Below are 16,209 nucleotides of genomic sequence, written 5' to 3'. Positions count from 1 at the left end.
ACTGACACAACCTTTTATAAGTTCAATATAAATATTAATATACTGATGTGCTGTGGTTCTCCTTGCACAGTACTGAGGACCAAATACTGGACACAAGGCAAGACTTTTTGGGATCCAAATCATCAGGCAAATTCAAAGGGCATGAGCAAGCGAGCACAACAGACAGGACACATGTAGGCACAATCTGCCATGATGGAGGGGCTGACAAACACCAAGGAAGGGAACAAAAGCAAGAAAATAAAATCAGGACGCATGAGAATGTGATTTATCAAAGTAAGACAGGAACCAGATTAAGAGATAAGCTGAAACAAGAAGCCACTCATGCAGTGACACTTTAAGTCTTAATGCCATTGTTTTTGTTTGTGCTTTTTGGGCAAAAAATCCTGTGATCGACTGACAGCCTGTTCAGGGCACTGTAACAGCTGGGATGGGCTCCATTATTCATGGATGAATAGATGAAATAACAAAAAGACAGGTAAACACAGAAGGACAATGGCACTAATGTACAAGACATATGGACACAAGCCAGGGAAACTTTAGGGAAATCAGAAAAAAAGAATATTAGAAACACCCGAATTAATCACAAAATCAAAACAGGAACCGAAAACTCAACAAATGCAACACTAGAACCTGGGACGATGACAGAAATCTTATGTCTTGGAAGAAATACTGTAATTTATTTAAATAAAACTAAAACTCTTAGTTTAAAGTGCATAAATAATCGGGGGAAATGGACTTTAAGGACAAAAACAGCAGCAGAAAACGGGAATCAGAAAAGGTCCTCTAACCTTTTGCTGATAAAAATTCCTAATTCGTTGTGAAATTTATTGTACTAATAAAAATTACATCAAGAAATCTGAATGATCTGAATCTGAACAATGTTTTTGGTCAGTCCCACATTTTTTTGCTGTTAAATATATACGTAAATACTGCAGAGGGCCTGTAAGGCTTTTCAAATAAAATTGTGTCCACCCGTCAATAAGAAGAACCCCCTGTTTAAAAGTGCAGACATAAAATTTGCAAGCATTTGTACTCACATGAATATCCTTACAAGTTCAATAAAGAACTTAGTGTTTAATGTTCAGATATCAATATGCTGCAGAGGAATGTTCAAGGTCCTTCGCTTTAATAGCATGTCCACTGAGACGCTGTCACTTGAGCATACATACATGAGTGAAGACAAATACTGCAGTACAGTAACCAAATACTTTGGAATAGTGTTACAAATTAACTACATTACACGTTACCAACATGATCATTATACATCACTTCAAGATCGTGTTTCAGCAGAGCACTTCACATTTAGATTTACATGCTAAACAATTATTTGAGCTCTTTAAGTGTCTATTTGGTAGAAACTATTTGTCCTGAGGAACCTTGGAGAAAAAAAGGTTGACAACAAGTTTGTGCAGATCAGGGCCTCAGTCAAGATAGGATTTCTTTACCTCATGATAATGAATAATTCAGCCTGCGAGACTTACCTGGACAGAGCCACACAAGAAAAGGAGTAAGAAAAGGATGTGTCTGAAGTAACAGTGGACTCAAAAAAGAAAAGCCGAGGAGAGGGAAGAAAGTGGTCGGTAGACTATGGAGGAGGCGGAGAAGAAACGGCCAATTATCTCTGCTCGAGAAAGAGGTCAGTTTGAGAAATGTGTATGCCTGCATGTGTGGTTATGTATGTGTGTGTGTGTGTGTGTTTGCATCCACATGGACTGTATTATAGCTGAACTGTTTTTGCTATGAAATCTTGCACAGCATTATACAGTCGTTGCTCCACACTTGTTTGAGATTTCTACTTTGTTTAGAATCCATTCCCCAAAAAGCAGAGGAAGTAGGTTAAAATGCATAACCATAGAAAATAAGTCAAAGAGCTCCATATGGAAATCATCAGAGACGATGCAGCCGGAGCCAAAGAGCGGTGGGTGTGCTATACTGCTGCTTGGAGTGCAATCTGTTGCATCATTTTCACCACCATCCTCCTCCTCCTCCACCTACTCATTGTCAGGCCCAGGCCCTGGACGCTACAGCCTGCCCCCTACAGTTGGATACATCAACCATGATTTCACCAAGCCCAGAAGTGCAGCATATACCTTCCACAGTCGTATGAGCAGTGCCAGTAAGTTGTCAATTATTTATGTATATTCTGGTAAACTTGCCCTCAGTGGACCAATCGTTGACTAAGGAGTGCTACAAAGAAGTACTTAATGCTAAGCTGGAGCAGTTAAAGTAAAGGAATAGCACTTTGATGGTTTTTGGCCTTGTTTGCAGTGGTCTCTGTGGATTCCAGCCCAGGACCGAGGTACCACGTTGGATCAAAGGTCACGCGGTTTGGCAGCATGGAAACGCCATCTTACTCTATTTTGGGCAGAGGAGGGCGCACAGGAAGTAAAGGTAAAAAAGAAGGAAAAACCATTCAACCTGTGTGATTGATGTCAGATATTTGGACAAGCATTAGTCATCCATCCATTTATCAGTCCATCCACACATTCATCCATCTTCCCCCTAAAATAAAGGAATAATTTCAAACTAGTTTCCTTTTATGTTAGGTGACCTATTCCAGACTCCCGGGCCCGGAGCCTACAGTCCAGAGAAGGCTCCGCCCCTCAATGGCCACCGCAGACCTCCATCACACATCATTGGAGCTCGAACCAGATACCGCTCTGTGGATGCTGTACCCTCACCTAACAGGTAAAGGCGAGGAGGAGAGGTAGATTAGAGGTCAATGAAAGTGCTGTGACATCACCCTTTGGCTTGTGGATCCCTTTGCTTAAGCCTTCTAGTATCCATAAACGCTGTTCAAGTTAGCGTTTAGTGTTAATCTAGGCTTTAATTCATCTAAAATTGTGCCCAGATTTCTTGAGCATTCTTGAGTATTAAAACCTGCAGCCACTGTTACTAGGCTCTAAATATATTTATTTCTGCTCTAAAGTTCGACAGTACAAGACGGAAGATTGCCTCTAATACGGAGTAAGGGTTAAGTGGCTATTTGAGGAACCTCAACTTTTTAAGCACTTCTGCTTTGAATATCATTCCCAGCCTCAGAGGTTGTTGCTTAATAGCGTCTGATTGAGCTCCTTTGTTTCCTAAATTTAGAGGGGGTAGCCTGCTATATCCACCTCAGCCATTTCCTACTAAGTCCACAGTCTTTGATAAATATGGTTTCCTTTGTTTTTTAGGAAAGAAGAATGGGCTTGGGAGTAGGTGCCCAAGACAGCATGAGGAATTTAGAAATCAAACAGAGAATAACACCAGATTTACCATCTTACATCACACTCAGTGCTCCTGTTAACCTTTATATTGTTTTCGTCAATCTTCCAGTTACAGTCTTCCTAATCTTCTGGGACATCATATTCCTCACAAACCCTCCAGTGCCAGCTACAGTTTCTCAGCCCGGAGGAAGGTCGGCGCTCCCTCTGAAGATCTCGCCACAACTCCCGGACCAGGAAAATACAACAGCACCAACCCGGACATTTACCGTCATCGCCATCCGTCCTTCACCATGCAGGGGAGGACTAAAAGGCCCAATTATTCCTCTGCTATTCCTGGCCCTGGCGCCTACAGCCCGGAGAGATTTCATTTGCACCTTCCAAGACCACCATCCTTCACTCTGGGCATCAGACACTCTGAGTTTGTCACCCCACTTGTGGTAAATGTGACTGACTGACAATGAGAATTTACTTCAGACACCTTATTTTTATTCTTTTTGACTTGACAAACCAACACTGTTACAAAATAACAATAATAAAAAAAATACTGACTTAAACTGGAAATGTAAACTGTGTGCATGATATCCATTTACAATACTCTTTAATAAATAAAACAAAATATAAATAGTTTGTGTTTGCATTTTTCGTGCAGTTAAAATACCAGAAAATGAAATTGTTTACTTCAGTGCAAGCTTAACAGGAAATGGGTAAACAAAAAAAGGAAGTCAGTGGAACTTCCTACAGTCTTTTTCTTGGTATTGTGATCTTCACGGGCATACTCCAGTCACTGCATTTGCCCAGACCAAGCAGCTCCCTAGCACACACTTGGAACAGGTATGGCCTCCCTGGGGTCAGGGCCTTCAGTTCAACTGTGGTGTTCTCATAAGGACCCAGCTGGAGGAGAAAATATAGGATACATGTGTAAAAAAACACATAGTTAACATCAGGAGGCTACAAGTCAGCCCAGTGGGAAAAGATACTGGTTACTTTAAGTCACATATTAAAATAGAAGTAAAGGACTTATAAATAGTTGATGAATCATAAACCGTTTCATGAAAGTGGATGGAAGAGTTTAGTAATAATGCAAATGTGTTTGCCATCATTAGTCATACTTTCAAATCAGTTACAGCATGTGCTGATGCACATTTTTTTTTAAATTTCAGTAAATCATGACCAACATCTTAAAAACAGTTTATGAGAAAATATTTTCACACAATTTTGAACACTTGAAGTCAAGTTAATGAGTGTTGTAATATTTAAAAGGAAACAGAAAAGCTACTGATGATTAAATGATTAAATGAAAAACTGGATCCTGTAGACGATGGGAACTTTTTTAGGAAAACAACAAGTACAAAAAAAAGCAATTCGAGGTTGCTTCAAAAAAGCTTGGGTAATTTTGAACTTGCACATGTGATATCCGTGTAAGCGTTAAGTGTGATGTGCTGCTTACAAAACTTGTGGTTGCAACACTTTTATGCAAATATGGTGTGATGAAAATCATACTTACATTAACAGACCTTCGGATCCCCTTGTTTTCCCACTGGTAGATAATCTGGTATTTTAGGGGGAATATTGCCAAGTTGGTCCAAGTAGGTGGAGGAGACCACTCAACCAACAACTTTCTGTTGTTAGTAGGGGAAACCCGGACATCAACGGGAGGATCTGGTTTCACTGAACACATAGAACAGATTTTTTTTTAATTGTTTTTTTGTTTGTTTGTTTAGATAAAAACGGGAATTGGGTTATGAAGCTAAGTGAAGTTTGACCACATTCTGTGTAATTTCATTTCTCACCTATATCCTCCAGCATGAAGCTTGTTAGATGGGAGCTGCTTCTCCCAGAATGAACTGCTGTGATGTTGATGATGTAGTCAGTAAGAAGCTTCAGGTTGGGCAGCTGGCAGATCCAGAACTGAAAAAAAAAGAAAAAAAAAACCAGAAAAAGAGAGAGACGATGAAAGAAAACTTTGGGGAATTCACAAAATGACGAGCACTCGAGATGATCAGAATTAGTAATCAACCACAGATCACAAATTACTGAGACCCTGGTTTCCTCAGACTCACAAGATAAACTTGAAATGATTCCAAAAAAGAAAAGAAAAGAAAAGAAATGGGATTTTCCAAAACTCAGCCTGTCCCGTCAGGTTTGTGGATCATTCCAGGATCATTCCAGTACAGTATGCGTGTGTGTGTGTACACACACACACACATATATATATATATATATAGTACAACTTATCTAAATGAGTTAAATTTTGTTGCATGAATTCTGGAAACCACCTCTTCTCCTTTCTCTTGGCTGTTCGCAAACCTAAGGGTTAACGTCACCCCATGACTGAAAATTCCCTACACACTATGCATGATGCATGATTTCAGTCTCAGGATCCAGGGATTTTTGCTCATAACAGACAAGAATATATCCAAAAATTCCTAGATGCACAGCCAATATCAGATGATCTCTTAAGGTTATAAACTGGTACCTTTTCAGAGGATGAAGAGCCGGGTGGAAGGAGATGGCATTCCTTGGTGCTTGCCTGATTATGTCTCTCACTGGTAAACACAAACATTTACACATAAACACATTTAAGAAAAAAAAAAGGCTATTTAATGACACTTGTTAAGTAGAGTGTCTTCTACTAAAAAGGGGTCAGTGGTTTGGGTCAGCACCCACTAAAACTATTCACAGACTTACCTGTATGTAGCAATGTAATGCGTGGTAGGGAAGTGGGGTGGTTTAGGCCAGGTGCACAGCGTCGCATTCGGATAGCTCGAACACCAGCAGTGCACCTTGGGAGCGGAGAGGGGATCTGGCAGGGAAAAACTGGATTTAGTCACTGAGTGCAAAACATAAACACTGACAGAAATACAGAATAAAGAAAAATACAAAATTTAATATCTGTATCGGTATCACTTTGAGAATAATATTATAACATAACATGAAAGAAAGAAAGAATAAGTGGAAGTGGGAAACATGTAGTCAAGCACAGACTAGCACTCACTCTGTGATGTTCCAGCTCCTCTCAGCAGGTCCAGTGCTTGACTTTCAACAATGCTAATTAGTAGAATCACAGTGACATAGCCACCACCAAACACTGCAGCCCTCATTGCTTCAAAGGAGGGATTATTCGCCAAGAGCAGTTTTTCAAAGTAGTTTTAGAAATGTTACAGTCAACTCCCAACCCCGGGCCCAAGTTAAATACTACTCTCTTCTGTTATTCCCTTGTCCTTTGCCCTTTTCCTTGCAGATCTACACCTGTCTTTGTGTCAAAGTACAGCAATAACAAGTTGCTTCACAGTCTCGCCTCCCCTGTGTATTTGAGCGCCTCGCAGCTGATCGCGGTATAAAAGCCAAAGAGGTCATTGCGAAAGAGGAAGAGAAGTCACAGCACAGGAAATTCCTTATAAGAACTGAACAGTTATGAATTACTGCATGCTGATTAAGGTTTCCTTACGTCATGAAAGAGAATTTTTTTTTAAGTGGTTACTTCTTTAATGGTGCATTTATGGCACAAACGAAAATACTGGTCTCCAGGAGACTCACACAGATTTACAAATATGCAAAGAAACTTATCAGTAAAGACAAAATCAGCAAAGCCAAGAAAGTCCCTACTTCATATCAACTGTCAGTGCTCTCTGGTACTCTCCTCAGCTCATGGTGTCTTGACTGCCATCTAGTGCACAAATTAGGAATCAGCAGGTACAGGTTTAAATCATTCTGTATATACAGTCTTTGGTTATCACTCAGGCAATAAAGTCATACTTCAGCAGAGGTATAACCCCCCTCTAGTGTCCAGTTTTATGTCAACTGCGCATTCACAGTCCAAGCTCTCAGACATTTTCTCGATTGACTCTGTGAGGCCACGATAGCTTCTTGGGGCTCCATCCAGAGAGGGAGGCACTGTGGACGTTCCAACCCATTGTGTGAGTCCCGGCTTTGTGTATGTTAAGACTGTGAAGCCCCTCGCTGGAGGTCCGCAGCGAGGTGAAGGCCTTGCTGATCCAGCTGTTCTTTGCTTCCTGCAGATCACTGGTCAGGATTCCCTTCTGGTGCTCCAGCTCCTGCATGAGGATACACAGATGTATGACTGCAAATACTGCATTGTGCAATTAATTTTACTATGTTTTTACTAAATATGCACTTATGTTTTTTTTATTTACATTATCAAAATACTTTTAATAGTTTTAAATAACAATGCCAATTCATATGATTATTGGCAAATTAACACTCAAGTTTTTAATCTATTATGGGTCAGAGTTATACCTGAATTTAACTGTAATGATTAGTTTTAAATAATTCACTAACTGGACACCATTATGAATTACTTCAACCCTGTAAATCCTGAACCATGAAACAATTTTCAGAAAATTAAATTTTTTTGGAACTGCAGTGTTTACCGAACCTTCTGACCAAAGTTTGTACATGCGAGTTTGAATTTGCATCATATTTGCTACATTAAGCATTTTTTTGCACAATTTAGTTACATTTTTCAGGGAAAAAAGTTGCACAGATGATTTAGAAATCTCAAAAGCTCACAAAAACACACGTATTAAATATGGTAGAATTATGATAATGTATTGTGGAAGTAATGCAATTTATTTATATGCCTATTTTAAGCATGCCAGATATGTAATTAGAGTACTTTAATACTTAAAAGTAATAAAGTAATAAGTAATGAATCTTGAAGCATTCGTCAGGATTATCCCATTATGTTATTTCTGTGTTATTTATGAAGCAAATGACTTCAAAAATGATCCGGGGTAATTCCCGTCAGCTTTTGAAGTCTCTGTTTTCTGTTACTTCTTCCTGAAAATGTTCCTTTGTAACTTTCAGTTTCCAGTGTTGTCAAACCTGTTTTACTGGAACAGCGACAATATCTCAGAACCTGGTCCTGTTGTCTGTCTTCAGGGGCTTATGCTTAGTAAAAATATCATATCAGCTTTATTAGAGGTCAGGTGTCAACATATTCCCTATAAAAAGCCAGATTTAATGCAGCACTAGAGTAGCAGAGCTCACAGTCATGCTAATGACCACTTTAAAATAAAATAATCTTCTTTTTTTTTTATTGAATGCCACTGATCTCTCTCCACCCTATGCTCAAAAAACCAGTTGAGGTCGTTTGAGCAGCTAATCAGGATGCCTTCTGGGCACTTTCCCATCAGGTTTTCCAGCCACGTCTATCCATCTATCCAGGGAGACACCCCAGAACATGGTGGAAGGATTATGAATCTCATCATATTTGTAACTGGCTCAGTATCCCCAAGCAGGAAATGGGAAAAAAGAAAAACCCTATTTAGCCTGCTAGCACTTCACCCCAATTCTGGATAAGCGGAAGAAAATAAATGGATGGACAGCTGGATGGGTGGCAACCAATATTTATCCAGATCTTCCTTGATTTTTCTTAACTGTGACCAAGAAGCAAACTGAGAGAGATATTTTATAGTGTAAAACTACTACTAACCCATGTTATGACAAAAACATTTCTTTGCTGCATTTTGTTGCCATTTATTGGCTGACATATATCCAGATATCCTCTTATCTGCAAAACACTGACAATTTGTGCATGTTTTGGTTACATGCTTGTAGATATTTGTGAAGGTCAGAGATTTAATCAAGATATGTATCTATGAATGGTCCAGTCCGGTCTGATTCACTGGTCTTACCTGGATTTTGCACGTGGCCTCCACCATCTGGAGTTTGGTCTGGACCAGCTCCTTTTCCAATTCCCCAATCTGAGCCCTGAGGAGCTCCTTTTCCTGCTCCCTCCTCCTCTGCTCCTCCAGCGTGGGATCTTCATCCTTCTCCTCCACGCCCTGTTCAGTCACTTTCTGATCTTCCGTCTGCGCAGCCGTTTCTGAGTCCCGACCTATATCGGACGTTTCATCTGAATTCATGATGTGTTGACAGTGGGAGCAAGCTTTTATTGCACTCTGTGATGTGAAAAAAAAAAGTGTAGCAAAAATTAAATGATACAGATTTTTTTTTTCTCTCAAACGTGACATATGTAATAGATAATCTGAGTAACTGATGAGTTAATAGAAAGGTTGAAAGCATTTTATACAACAACAGGATTTGAGATGAAGCATGGCGGAGGCAAGAGGTGAGATAAAAGAAGAAGAGATGACAGCAAAGCTCCAAAGGAAGAGTGCTACCCTCACCTTAAGTGAATCCATCTCCTCTCTGTGGGCGGCTTGCTGGCTTTCAAGGCGGTTTGTCAGCTGAGAACAGATCTGAGCCAAAGATCACGACTTTAACATAATTAAGCAAAACATCAGCAGAAGAAATGTAGCGATTTTAGAAACTCTCTGTACCTGTTTGTAGTCTGCAATGATACCAGACGACCTTTTGAGTTTCTGCTCGGCCTTTTCTATTTCTCTCCGAAACACTTCCTTCAGCTATAATGAAAGATAACATTCCTTCGCTCAGTTATGCCTGCAGTTAAATACCAAAATCTCTAATGATTATGAGGAAGCATGAATAACTTAAATCTCACCATGGCAGCTTCCTCCTCTTTCCCTCTTTTCTCCTCTTCTGTGATCTGCAGTTGCTGTCTAGTTTCCATAAGGTCTTTGGTTAGTTCGTCCACTCTGTCCTCCACCTGCAAAGAGACAATCGCAGCAGTCAGCTCAGGATATTATGCTTTCATTGTGAATGAAACTTTTATATCGATGTAGCATATAACTGCAGGGCCATGCACAATACCAGAAGTTAATAATAATACAATAAGAAAAAATCACTGTGCTATTCTAATGAAATGTAAAATGAACGCCAAATATATTATTCTATTACGGTTACACTTTATTCATTTCCTGTGGGGTTTTGCTACCCTTTTGAAAAGGGCAGTAATTAATTGTACCTTGTCTAGAGTGTTCCTCAGGGCCACCTTGCTGGTGATCAATTTGTGGGCCAGATTGTCATTTTCCTGCTCCAGACGAAGGCTGGCCTGCTGAAGCTGACGGTTTTCCTTCTGCAAACCACAGAAACAATCTATCAAAGTTTCAGCATTTAAAAAAAAGACATTTTAGATAAAGAATAAGAAAATAACTTGAACCTGATCCGAGCACTTATCACAGCAAAAGAAGAATGTTAGGACTGACTTTAGAGACAAAGATCCCCCACCACATATTTGTCCAAAGTGTCTTCCTCGTCATCCATTATTTGAAGCCGGCACTCCTTCAGTTTAGCTTTTTTTGTTGGTACCTAATGGCAGAGAGTCAAAATGCACTAAATATAACAACGCAGAAAAACTGTCATATTTGAGTGAGCTGAAGAAAGCTATCTCCTCCACACAGATATTGTGCCGGATGAGGGATGAGCATGACAAATCAAGAACGAGCCCAAGAAAGAGATCCAGAAGGAGATAGCACCAAGATAAGATAAAATAAGCACATGGGGAAATGATCAAATTAGAATGCCTGAGGGAATAATAGTAGAGGGAAGTCTGAAATGGCAATTTCCATATCTCAGATATCTAAAATGAACAACCAGAAATCATTCCCTTTTTTTTCTGAAATTAAAATCCATCCATAAAACATCCAAAGGAATGTTTTATGTGTTGTGATTGTACTTGCAGCTACCGTTTAGCCAGTTGCTCGTGTAATAGATGTAGAAATATTGTAAAGATCAAATCCAAACAGGCCCGTAGAGGCAAGCTAAGAGCAGCACTACACCCATTTAATGCTTTGCTCCTAATCAACATTCGAATAAGGATAATCTGCAACTTGAAATGAGTGTGTGAGTGTTACAATCTACTAACATAATCATTTATATTAATAGGTTGTTAATATGCATTAACGAGTAAGAAGAATTTTGTTGCTGTAGAGGATAAAAGTAGTGCCTTGTTGGATAGATCAGCCAAATGTGTAATATTTCTTCTAAAATGTAGACATCTAAAAATTGAAATACACACAGGCAGTACAAATCTGCTTAAGGACAGTACTTGAGTAAATGTAGACTCATGTTCTACTACTTCACTGCTGAATTATGAAGAAAAATAGCTCAGCTGTTGTCACTAAGTGTACAAACTGAAAGAAAAAGAAACTTACTGTGAATTTAGGTCCCGTTTCAGACTCTAGACAGGCAAAAATCTCCTCCTCGCTCATCTGCTCGATTGCATGGGCATCGTAAGCATTGACCATGGACACCTCTTCCATCATCTTGTCCAAATATGCAGCTACGAGAGCTGCCTCCGCTCAATCAGATGTAAACAGTCAGAGCTTTTGCACGTCGAGGTTCCAATTTTAAACAGACCCACGAGAAGTAATGCGGATCCCGTCAGGCCTGAAGGACAATCTGTCTCTTAAGTGAATTAAAGAAGCGGGTTCATAGCGATGCAGTCACCTTCTTTTTCCTTGCAGTGATGATGGTTGCAAGTCCAGTATTTGAGCATAAACAGGAAATATCAGGTTAAAGTCCAAGTCATTCGAGGATAAGGAAAGTCTGTTTATAGTCCAAAGGTGAGCAACAGAATAATACGCCAAAGGTAAAATGTAGCTCTGCTTAAATCCTTGTTAGAAGTCAGTCAGAACTGCCTACTGTTTCAGGAAAAACAGTGTTACAGGTATTCGGGCGGTAACAGGTTCAACAGGGTTTACAACCAACCTGAGAGGGAGTGTGACAACAAGACAATCTTACACACACCCACAGCAGAGCTCTGCTTTCTTAGCAACTCACGTGTCCATGCTCTCTCTCACACACACGTATACATATACAGAAGAACAAAAAAAGAAACGTGTTTTTGGAGCCGAACTTTTCAAACTAGTTCACTCTAATTTATCTGGTGAAAATAAGCTCACGCTATAAATTTTTTCTCTCTCACACTTTAGGCTTTCAAACCTCTTTAAAAATTCACTCCAGTCATCTTTTCTTCTACTTTTTTCTCCCCCTTTACACTTTTCTTTGCCAGGTAGAGGTGCTGTGTGAAGCTGCCAGACCCTGCTTATGTATTTAAAGAGTAAATGATGTCGTATTTGCGATCTGTCATCCGCAGGTGTTGGCGTGACAGAGACCTGTTGCTCTATTATTGTCATGGGCGAAGCAGCCTGACAGGGTATGAAACGGGTCGAGCAGGTAAAGCACTCAAATACCAAAGAATAACAAAGATGATTCTGCGTTCGACGCCCTCTTTTTCCCCACGGTCTCGGTGTCACTTTCATGTAATGATGCATGGTTTCTCTTAATTCCTAACTTGCATTATAAACCTCTCAGTTTTTATCTTCTCTTTCTTGATGACAGACCGGTTTCTTTTTTAAAGTTTCACTTCCCTTTCTTTAAACTTCAGTGTTTCACTACCTTTCTTTATCTGAATTTTGTAATTTTTATTTGTTTCCCCTTTGTGGCTTTAAAGAAAAAAAACAAAAACAATTCCCGCTCTAATGTACGTCTGTGGTTTTCTGTTTTTTTCTCTTCTGTGACCAGAAACTGATTTCAACATCTTGTATCTACTGTCTGAGTCACCATGTGGAAAAGACAGACCAACAAACCATGTAAATATACGCCAATATCTACTGCATATGTTTAGTTACGTTTTTTTGTTTCCCCCTCTGTGGCTTTTTTTCAATCAGCATTTCCTGCTCTACACTACCAGTAAGCTTGGACTTTCTGTTTTTTCTTCATTTTCATGACTATTTACCTTGTAGATTCTCACTGAAGACATCAAAACTATGAATGAACACATATGGAATTATGCAGTACACAAAACAGTGTGAAATAACTCAAAACATTTTGTATATTTTAGATTCTTCAAAGTAGCCACCCTTTGCTTTGATTACTGCTTTGCACACTCTTGGCATTCTCTCGATGAGCTTCATCGGGTAGTCACCTGAAATGGTTTTCCAACAGTGTTGAAGAGTTCCCAGAGATGCTGAGCACTTGTTGGCCCTTTTGCCGTCTCATCTCAAACCACCTTGATTGGGTTTAGGTCAGGTGACTGTGGAGGCCAGGCAATCTGGCGCAGCACTCCATCACTCTCCTTCTTGGTCAAATAGCCCTTACACAGCCCGTAGGGGTCACTGTCCTGTTGAAAAATAAAAGATGGTCCAACTAAACAAACCGGATGGGATGGCAGGATTTTGCGGTAGTCATGCTGGTTCAGTGTGCCATCAGTTTTGAATAAATGCCCAACAGTGTCACCAGCAAAGCTCCTCCACACCATCACACCTCCTCACGGTGGGAACCATGCATGTAGAGACCATTCGTTCACCTTTTCTGCGTCGCAAAAAGACACAGCAGGTGGAACCAAAGAGCTCAAATTTGGACTCATCAGAACAAAGCTTGGATTTCCGCTGGTGTAATGTCCATTCCTTATGTTTCTTGGCCCAAACAAATTTCTTCTGCTTGTTGCTTTTCCTTAGTCATGTTTTCTTAGCAGCTATTTGACCATAAAGGCCTGATTTGCACAGTCAGAGCCAGTTTCATCGTAGTGCTTAATGGATTTTGCGACTTTCAAAGTTTCCAGACTGACCTTCAGTTCTTAAAGTAATGGTGGATTATCGTTTCTCTTTACGTAGCTGATTGGTTCTTGCCTTAATATGAATTCTAACAGTTGTCAAATAAGCCTGTCAGCTGTGTACCAACCTGATTCCTGCACAACATGGTCCCAACCCCATTTAAAGGCAAGAAATGCCACAAACAAACCCTGAAAAGGCACACCTGTGAAGTGAAAACCATTGCAGCTGACTACATCATGAAGCTCATCGAGAGAAGGCCAAGAGTGTGCAAAGCAGTAATCAAGGCAAAGGGTGGCTACTTTGAAGAATCTAAAATGTAAAACATATTTTGAGTTATTTCACTTTTTTTTGTTTACTACATAATTTCATATGTGTTCATTCATAGTTTTGATGCCTTCAGTCAGAATCTACAATATAAATAGTCATGAAAATAAAGAAAAACCTAAAAATGAGAAGCTGTGTCCAGACTCTTGACGTGTACGTCTGTGGTTTTCTTTTCTTTTCTGTTTTTTTCTTCTTCTATGAACAGAAACCGATTTCATAATCCTGTGTATCTACTGTCTGAGTCACTGTGTGAAAAAGACAGACCATAAGAATATGCAGATATCTACATATTTATTCCTCCTGAAAAAAAGGAACATTATGTGAAACATTGTGGATTTTCCTCAGGTCATAGCAGAATGTGATTTTTTTTAAATACAGAAACAGTAACCTGAAAATAAAAGTTAAGTTCTGACACAACAGTTGTGTTCATTATGGTGCAACAAACCTGTGAGCACAAACACTGAGCCACTGTCATCAGACTAAGGGGATATTTGTTGGGTAGGTGGCAGTGAACGCCAGTGTTCAGTGAACATCTAAACTGACAAAGACATTTAAAAATAAAAATAAAGCAGTTTACATACAATACTGTGCAAAAGTCTTAAGTCAGCACTCCATTATCTGGATTTAGCTTCTAAGGAGGCAGACTTGTTGGTATTTTTAAACCAGTTTTGAGCAATAGTCCACTCCCTGCGCCGGATCATGAGAAATTCAGAGGAATGTTTTTTAACACTGACCTATAAATTAAACAAGCATAAAAAAGGCACCTAACCCAAGCAATGAACCAGTGTCATGTCTATACGCACCAGACAAATTAGCAAAGAACCAATTATTAAATTGTATCTTTAGGCACTTTGTTATTAGAAGTCTGCTGCAAAAACATAAAAAATTATTTTCTCATGTATTTTATTGAAACTACAAAAAATGCCAAAGGTAGTTTGACTGGCTTAAAATACTATTTGTGCACAAACAAGGTGATTACCAAAGGGCGACTTCCTGAAAACTACATACCTCAGCATGATGTGCAGTGTGTCTTTGAGAAATGAGAGGAAAGAGGACAAGCAGAGGACAAAAAGAAGAAGTAGCAGTTCAATAGCAGATGAACAGTCATTTTAAAGGAAGGCAAACAGGCAGAAAAGGGTGAGATATGCTAAATTACACAAGAACTGGACTGAAAATCAGCAGAAACAGGTCATCAGGAGTTTCTACAGCGATCTGTAAAACACAGCAAGGCTCTGTCATGGTTTCGGGCTGTATTTCAGTGAACGGTGTTGGGGATTTTGTTAAAGTTGATGGAATTATGAACGCTGAAAAGTACCCTATGGTCATCAGTCATGGGTTGGACTACCGAGAGCCTGGACTTACTGCTATTACTATAACGGATCATACCTACAGAGAATGAAATAAAAAACAGCCAACATCCAAAGAAGAGCTTTGAATGTTCTTCAAGAAGCCTGGAGAACTATTCCTGAAGACTTCTCAAAGAAATTACAAGAAAGCTGACTAAGAGCATTCAGGCTGTGTTGAAGAGTAAAAATGGTCATACCCAAAAATTCACTTTTGGGCTTGCTAGAATTTTACAAACTTTTTTCTTTGCCTTATAAACTATATTTCTGTGTATGTCGGTGTATGTTTCATGACATCCCTGCACCCATTTCCCATTTTCCTATAAAGAAATGACATGTGGCTCAAGACTTTTCCACAGTACTGCATAAAATTTAGGACGTACGTCTGAACGAGTCTGTAAGATCAAGAAAAAAAGGAAATATAATGAAGCTTAGAGCTCAGTGAAAACAATGTGACATTAGAGTGAATAAATATAGTTTAGATCTTAAATAATAGCCTATGTTCAATAATACTCAACATCACTGTTTCACACATTTTCCTGTGTTTTTCACACCTCTAGCACAATTTATGTTTAAACTGAGTTGCCATTTCCACAGTTGTGTTCCTGTGCAGCTGTCAGGAGTGCACAGGAACACAGAAAGAAGCCAAAACTGAAGAGAAAAGTACTGAAATACATCTAAACCCGAACATCCCTCACAAAAAAATGACAATACTCCTTAAAAAATATATAGATTCAGGCATATACTGCAATAACACTGCATCTTATTACTGTACTGTAGCAGATATGATGGCTCATATATAGATATAAAACCTAAGCTTTAAGATCATTAAATATGGTACAGCATCTCTCTTTTCTGCTTATCGCACGTCTAAAAATCTGCTTTCACACG

At 39.4% G+C, this 16,209-nt stretch overlaps 3 protein-coding genes across 6 annotated transcripts; 1 reads left to right on the top strand and 2 right to left on the bottom strand.

Moving 5' to 3' along the window:
• The first annotated feature begins 1,515 nt into the window (after nt 1-1,515).
• On the top strand, nt 1,516-3,664 carry odf3l2a (outer dense fiber of sperm tails 3-like 2a). 3 transcript variants are annotated; one of them, XM_085392056.1, is made up of 5 exons: nt 1,516-1,636; nt 2,006-2,116; nt 2,269-2,385; nt 2,547-2,688; nt 3,319-3,664. In XM_085392056.1, exons 1-5 carry the CDS (start codon nt 1,588-1,590, stop codon nt 3,662-3,664), a joined length of 765 nt encoding a protein of 254 aa, XP_085248182.1. In that variant the 5' UTR covers nt 1,516-1,587. The 3 variants fall into 3 exon arrangements, with proteins under 3 accessions (XP_085248182.1, XP_085248181.1, XP_085248180.1); XM_085392055.1 differs by having other exon boundaries at nt 2,269-2,391; XM_085392054.1 differs by lacking the exon at nt 1,516-1,636 and having other exon boundaries at nt 1,897-2,116; nt 2,269-2,391.
• A 20-nt stretch (nt 3,665-3,684) lies between these two features.
• ebi3 (Epstein-Barr virus induced 3) lies at nt 3,685-6,502 on the bottom strand. Its single transcript, XM_085392053.1, has 6 exons — nt 6,205-6,502; nt 5,898-6,012; nt 5,686-5,755; nt 5,000-5,117; nt 4,714-4,877; nt 3,685-4,100 (listed from the first exon to the last, which is right to left on the bottom strand). The coding sequence occupies exons 1-6, from the start codon at nt 6,308-6,310 to the stop codon at nt 3,945-3,947; spliced, it is 729 nt and encodes a 242-aa protein (XP_085248179.1). The 5' UTR covers nt 6,311-6,502; the 3' UTR covers nt 3,685-3,944.
• Nucleotides 6,503-6,696: 194 nt separating this feature from the next.
• Nucleotides 6,697-11,759, bottom strand: LOC146646810 (rab GTPase-activating protein 1-like). Of its 2 annotated transcripts, XM_085392050.1 has the most exons (8): nt 11,249-11,754; nt 10,323-10,403; nt 10,060-10,170; nt 9,697-9,801; nt 9,515-9,598; nt 9,362-9,433; nt 8,867-9,133; nt 6,698-7,264 (listed from the first exon to the last, which is right to left on the bottom strand). In XM_085392050.1, the coding sequence occupies exons 1-8, from the start codon at nt 11,357-11,359 to the stop codon at nt 7,034-7,036; spliced, it is 1,062 nt and encodes a 353-aa protein (XP_085248176.1). In that variant the 5' UTR covers nt 11,360-11,754; the 3' UTR covers nt 6,698-7,033. The 2 variants fall into 2 exon arrangements, with proteins under 2 accessions (XP_085248177.1, XP_085248176.1); XM_085392051.1 differs by lacking the exon at nt 10,323-10,403 and having other exon boundaries at nt 6,697-7,264; nt 11,249-11,759.
• Between the last annotated feature and the right edge of the window lie 4,450 nt (nt 11,760-16,209).

Source organism: Rhamphochromis longiceps, linkage group LG19, assembly GCF_057381845.1.
Source record: "Rhamphochromis longiceps isolate RC_006_pf linkage group LG19, R_longiceps_female_GT1.1, whole genome shotgun sequence".
Lineage (NCBI taxonomy): Eukaryota > Metazoa > Chordata > Actinopteri > Cichliformes > Cichlidae > Rhamphochromis > Rhamphochromis longiceps.
Note: the sequence above shows the minus strand (reverse complement) of the source record. Positions and strands in the feature narration are given on the sequence as shown.

What these genes read in the sequence shown, in the direction of transcription:
- odf3l2a (XM_085392054.1), top strand. Translation starts at nt 1,897, where the DNA reads ATGCAGCCGGAGCCAAAGAGCGGTGGGTGTGCTATACTGCTGCTTGGA. An exon ending in CAGTCGTATGAGCAGTGCCA is followed by an intron (nt 2,117 to 2,268) that starts GTAAGTTGTCAA and finishes CCTTGTTTGCAG; the next exon opens with TGGTCTCTGTGGATTCCAGC. An exon ending in GCTGTACCCTCACCTAACAG is followed by an intron (nt 2,689 to 3,318) that starts GTAAAGGCGAGG and finishes TCAATCTTCCAG; the next exon opens with TTACAGTCTTCCTAATCTTC.
- LOC146646810 (XM_085392050.1), bottom strand. Translation starts at nt 11,359, where the DNA reads ATGATGGAAGAGGTGTCCATGGTCAATGCTTACGATGCCCATGCAATC. An exon ending in AAACGGGACCTAAATTCACA is followed by an intron (nt 10,404 to 11,248) that starts GTAAGTTTCTTT and finishes CTCTGCCATTAG; the next exon opens with GTACCAACAAAAAAAGCTAA. An exon ending in AGGAGATGGATTCACTTAAG is followed by an intron (nt 9,134 to 9,361) that starts GTGAGGGTAGCA and finishes TTCACATCACAG; the next exon opens with AGTGCAATAAAAGCTTGCTC.
- ebi3 (XM_085392053.1), bottom strand. Translation starts at nt 6,310, where the DNA reads ATGAGGGCTGCAGTGTTTGGTGGTGGCTATGTCACTGTGATTCTACTA. An exon ending in AGGAGCTGGAACATCACAGA is followed by an intron (nt 6,013 to 6,204) that starts GTGAGTGCTAGT and finishes TTTCCCTGCCAG; the next exon opens with ATCCCCTCTCCGCTCCCAAG. An exon ending in GCTCTTCATCCTCTGAAAAG is followed by an intron (nt 5,118 to 5,685) that starts GTACCAGTTTAT and finishes TTTTTTTTTCAG; the next exon opens with TTCTGGATCTGCCAGCTGCC.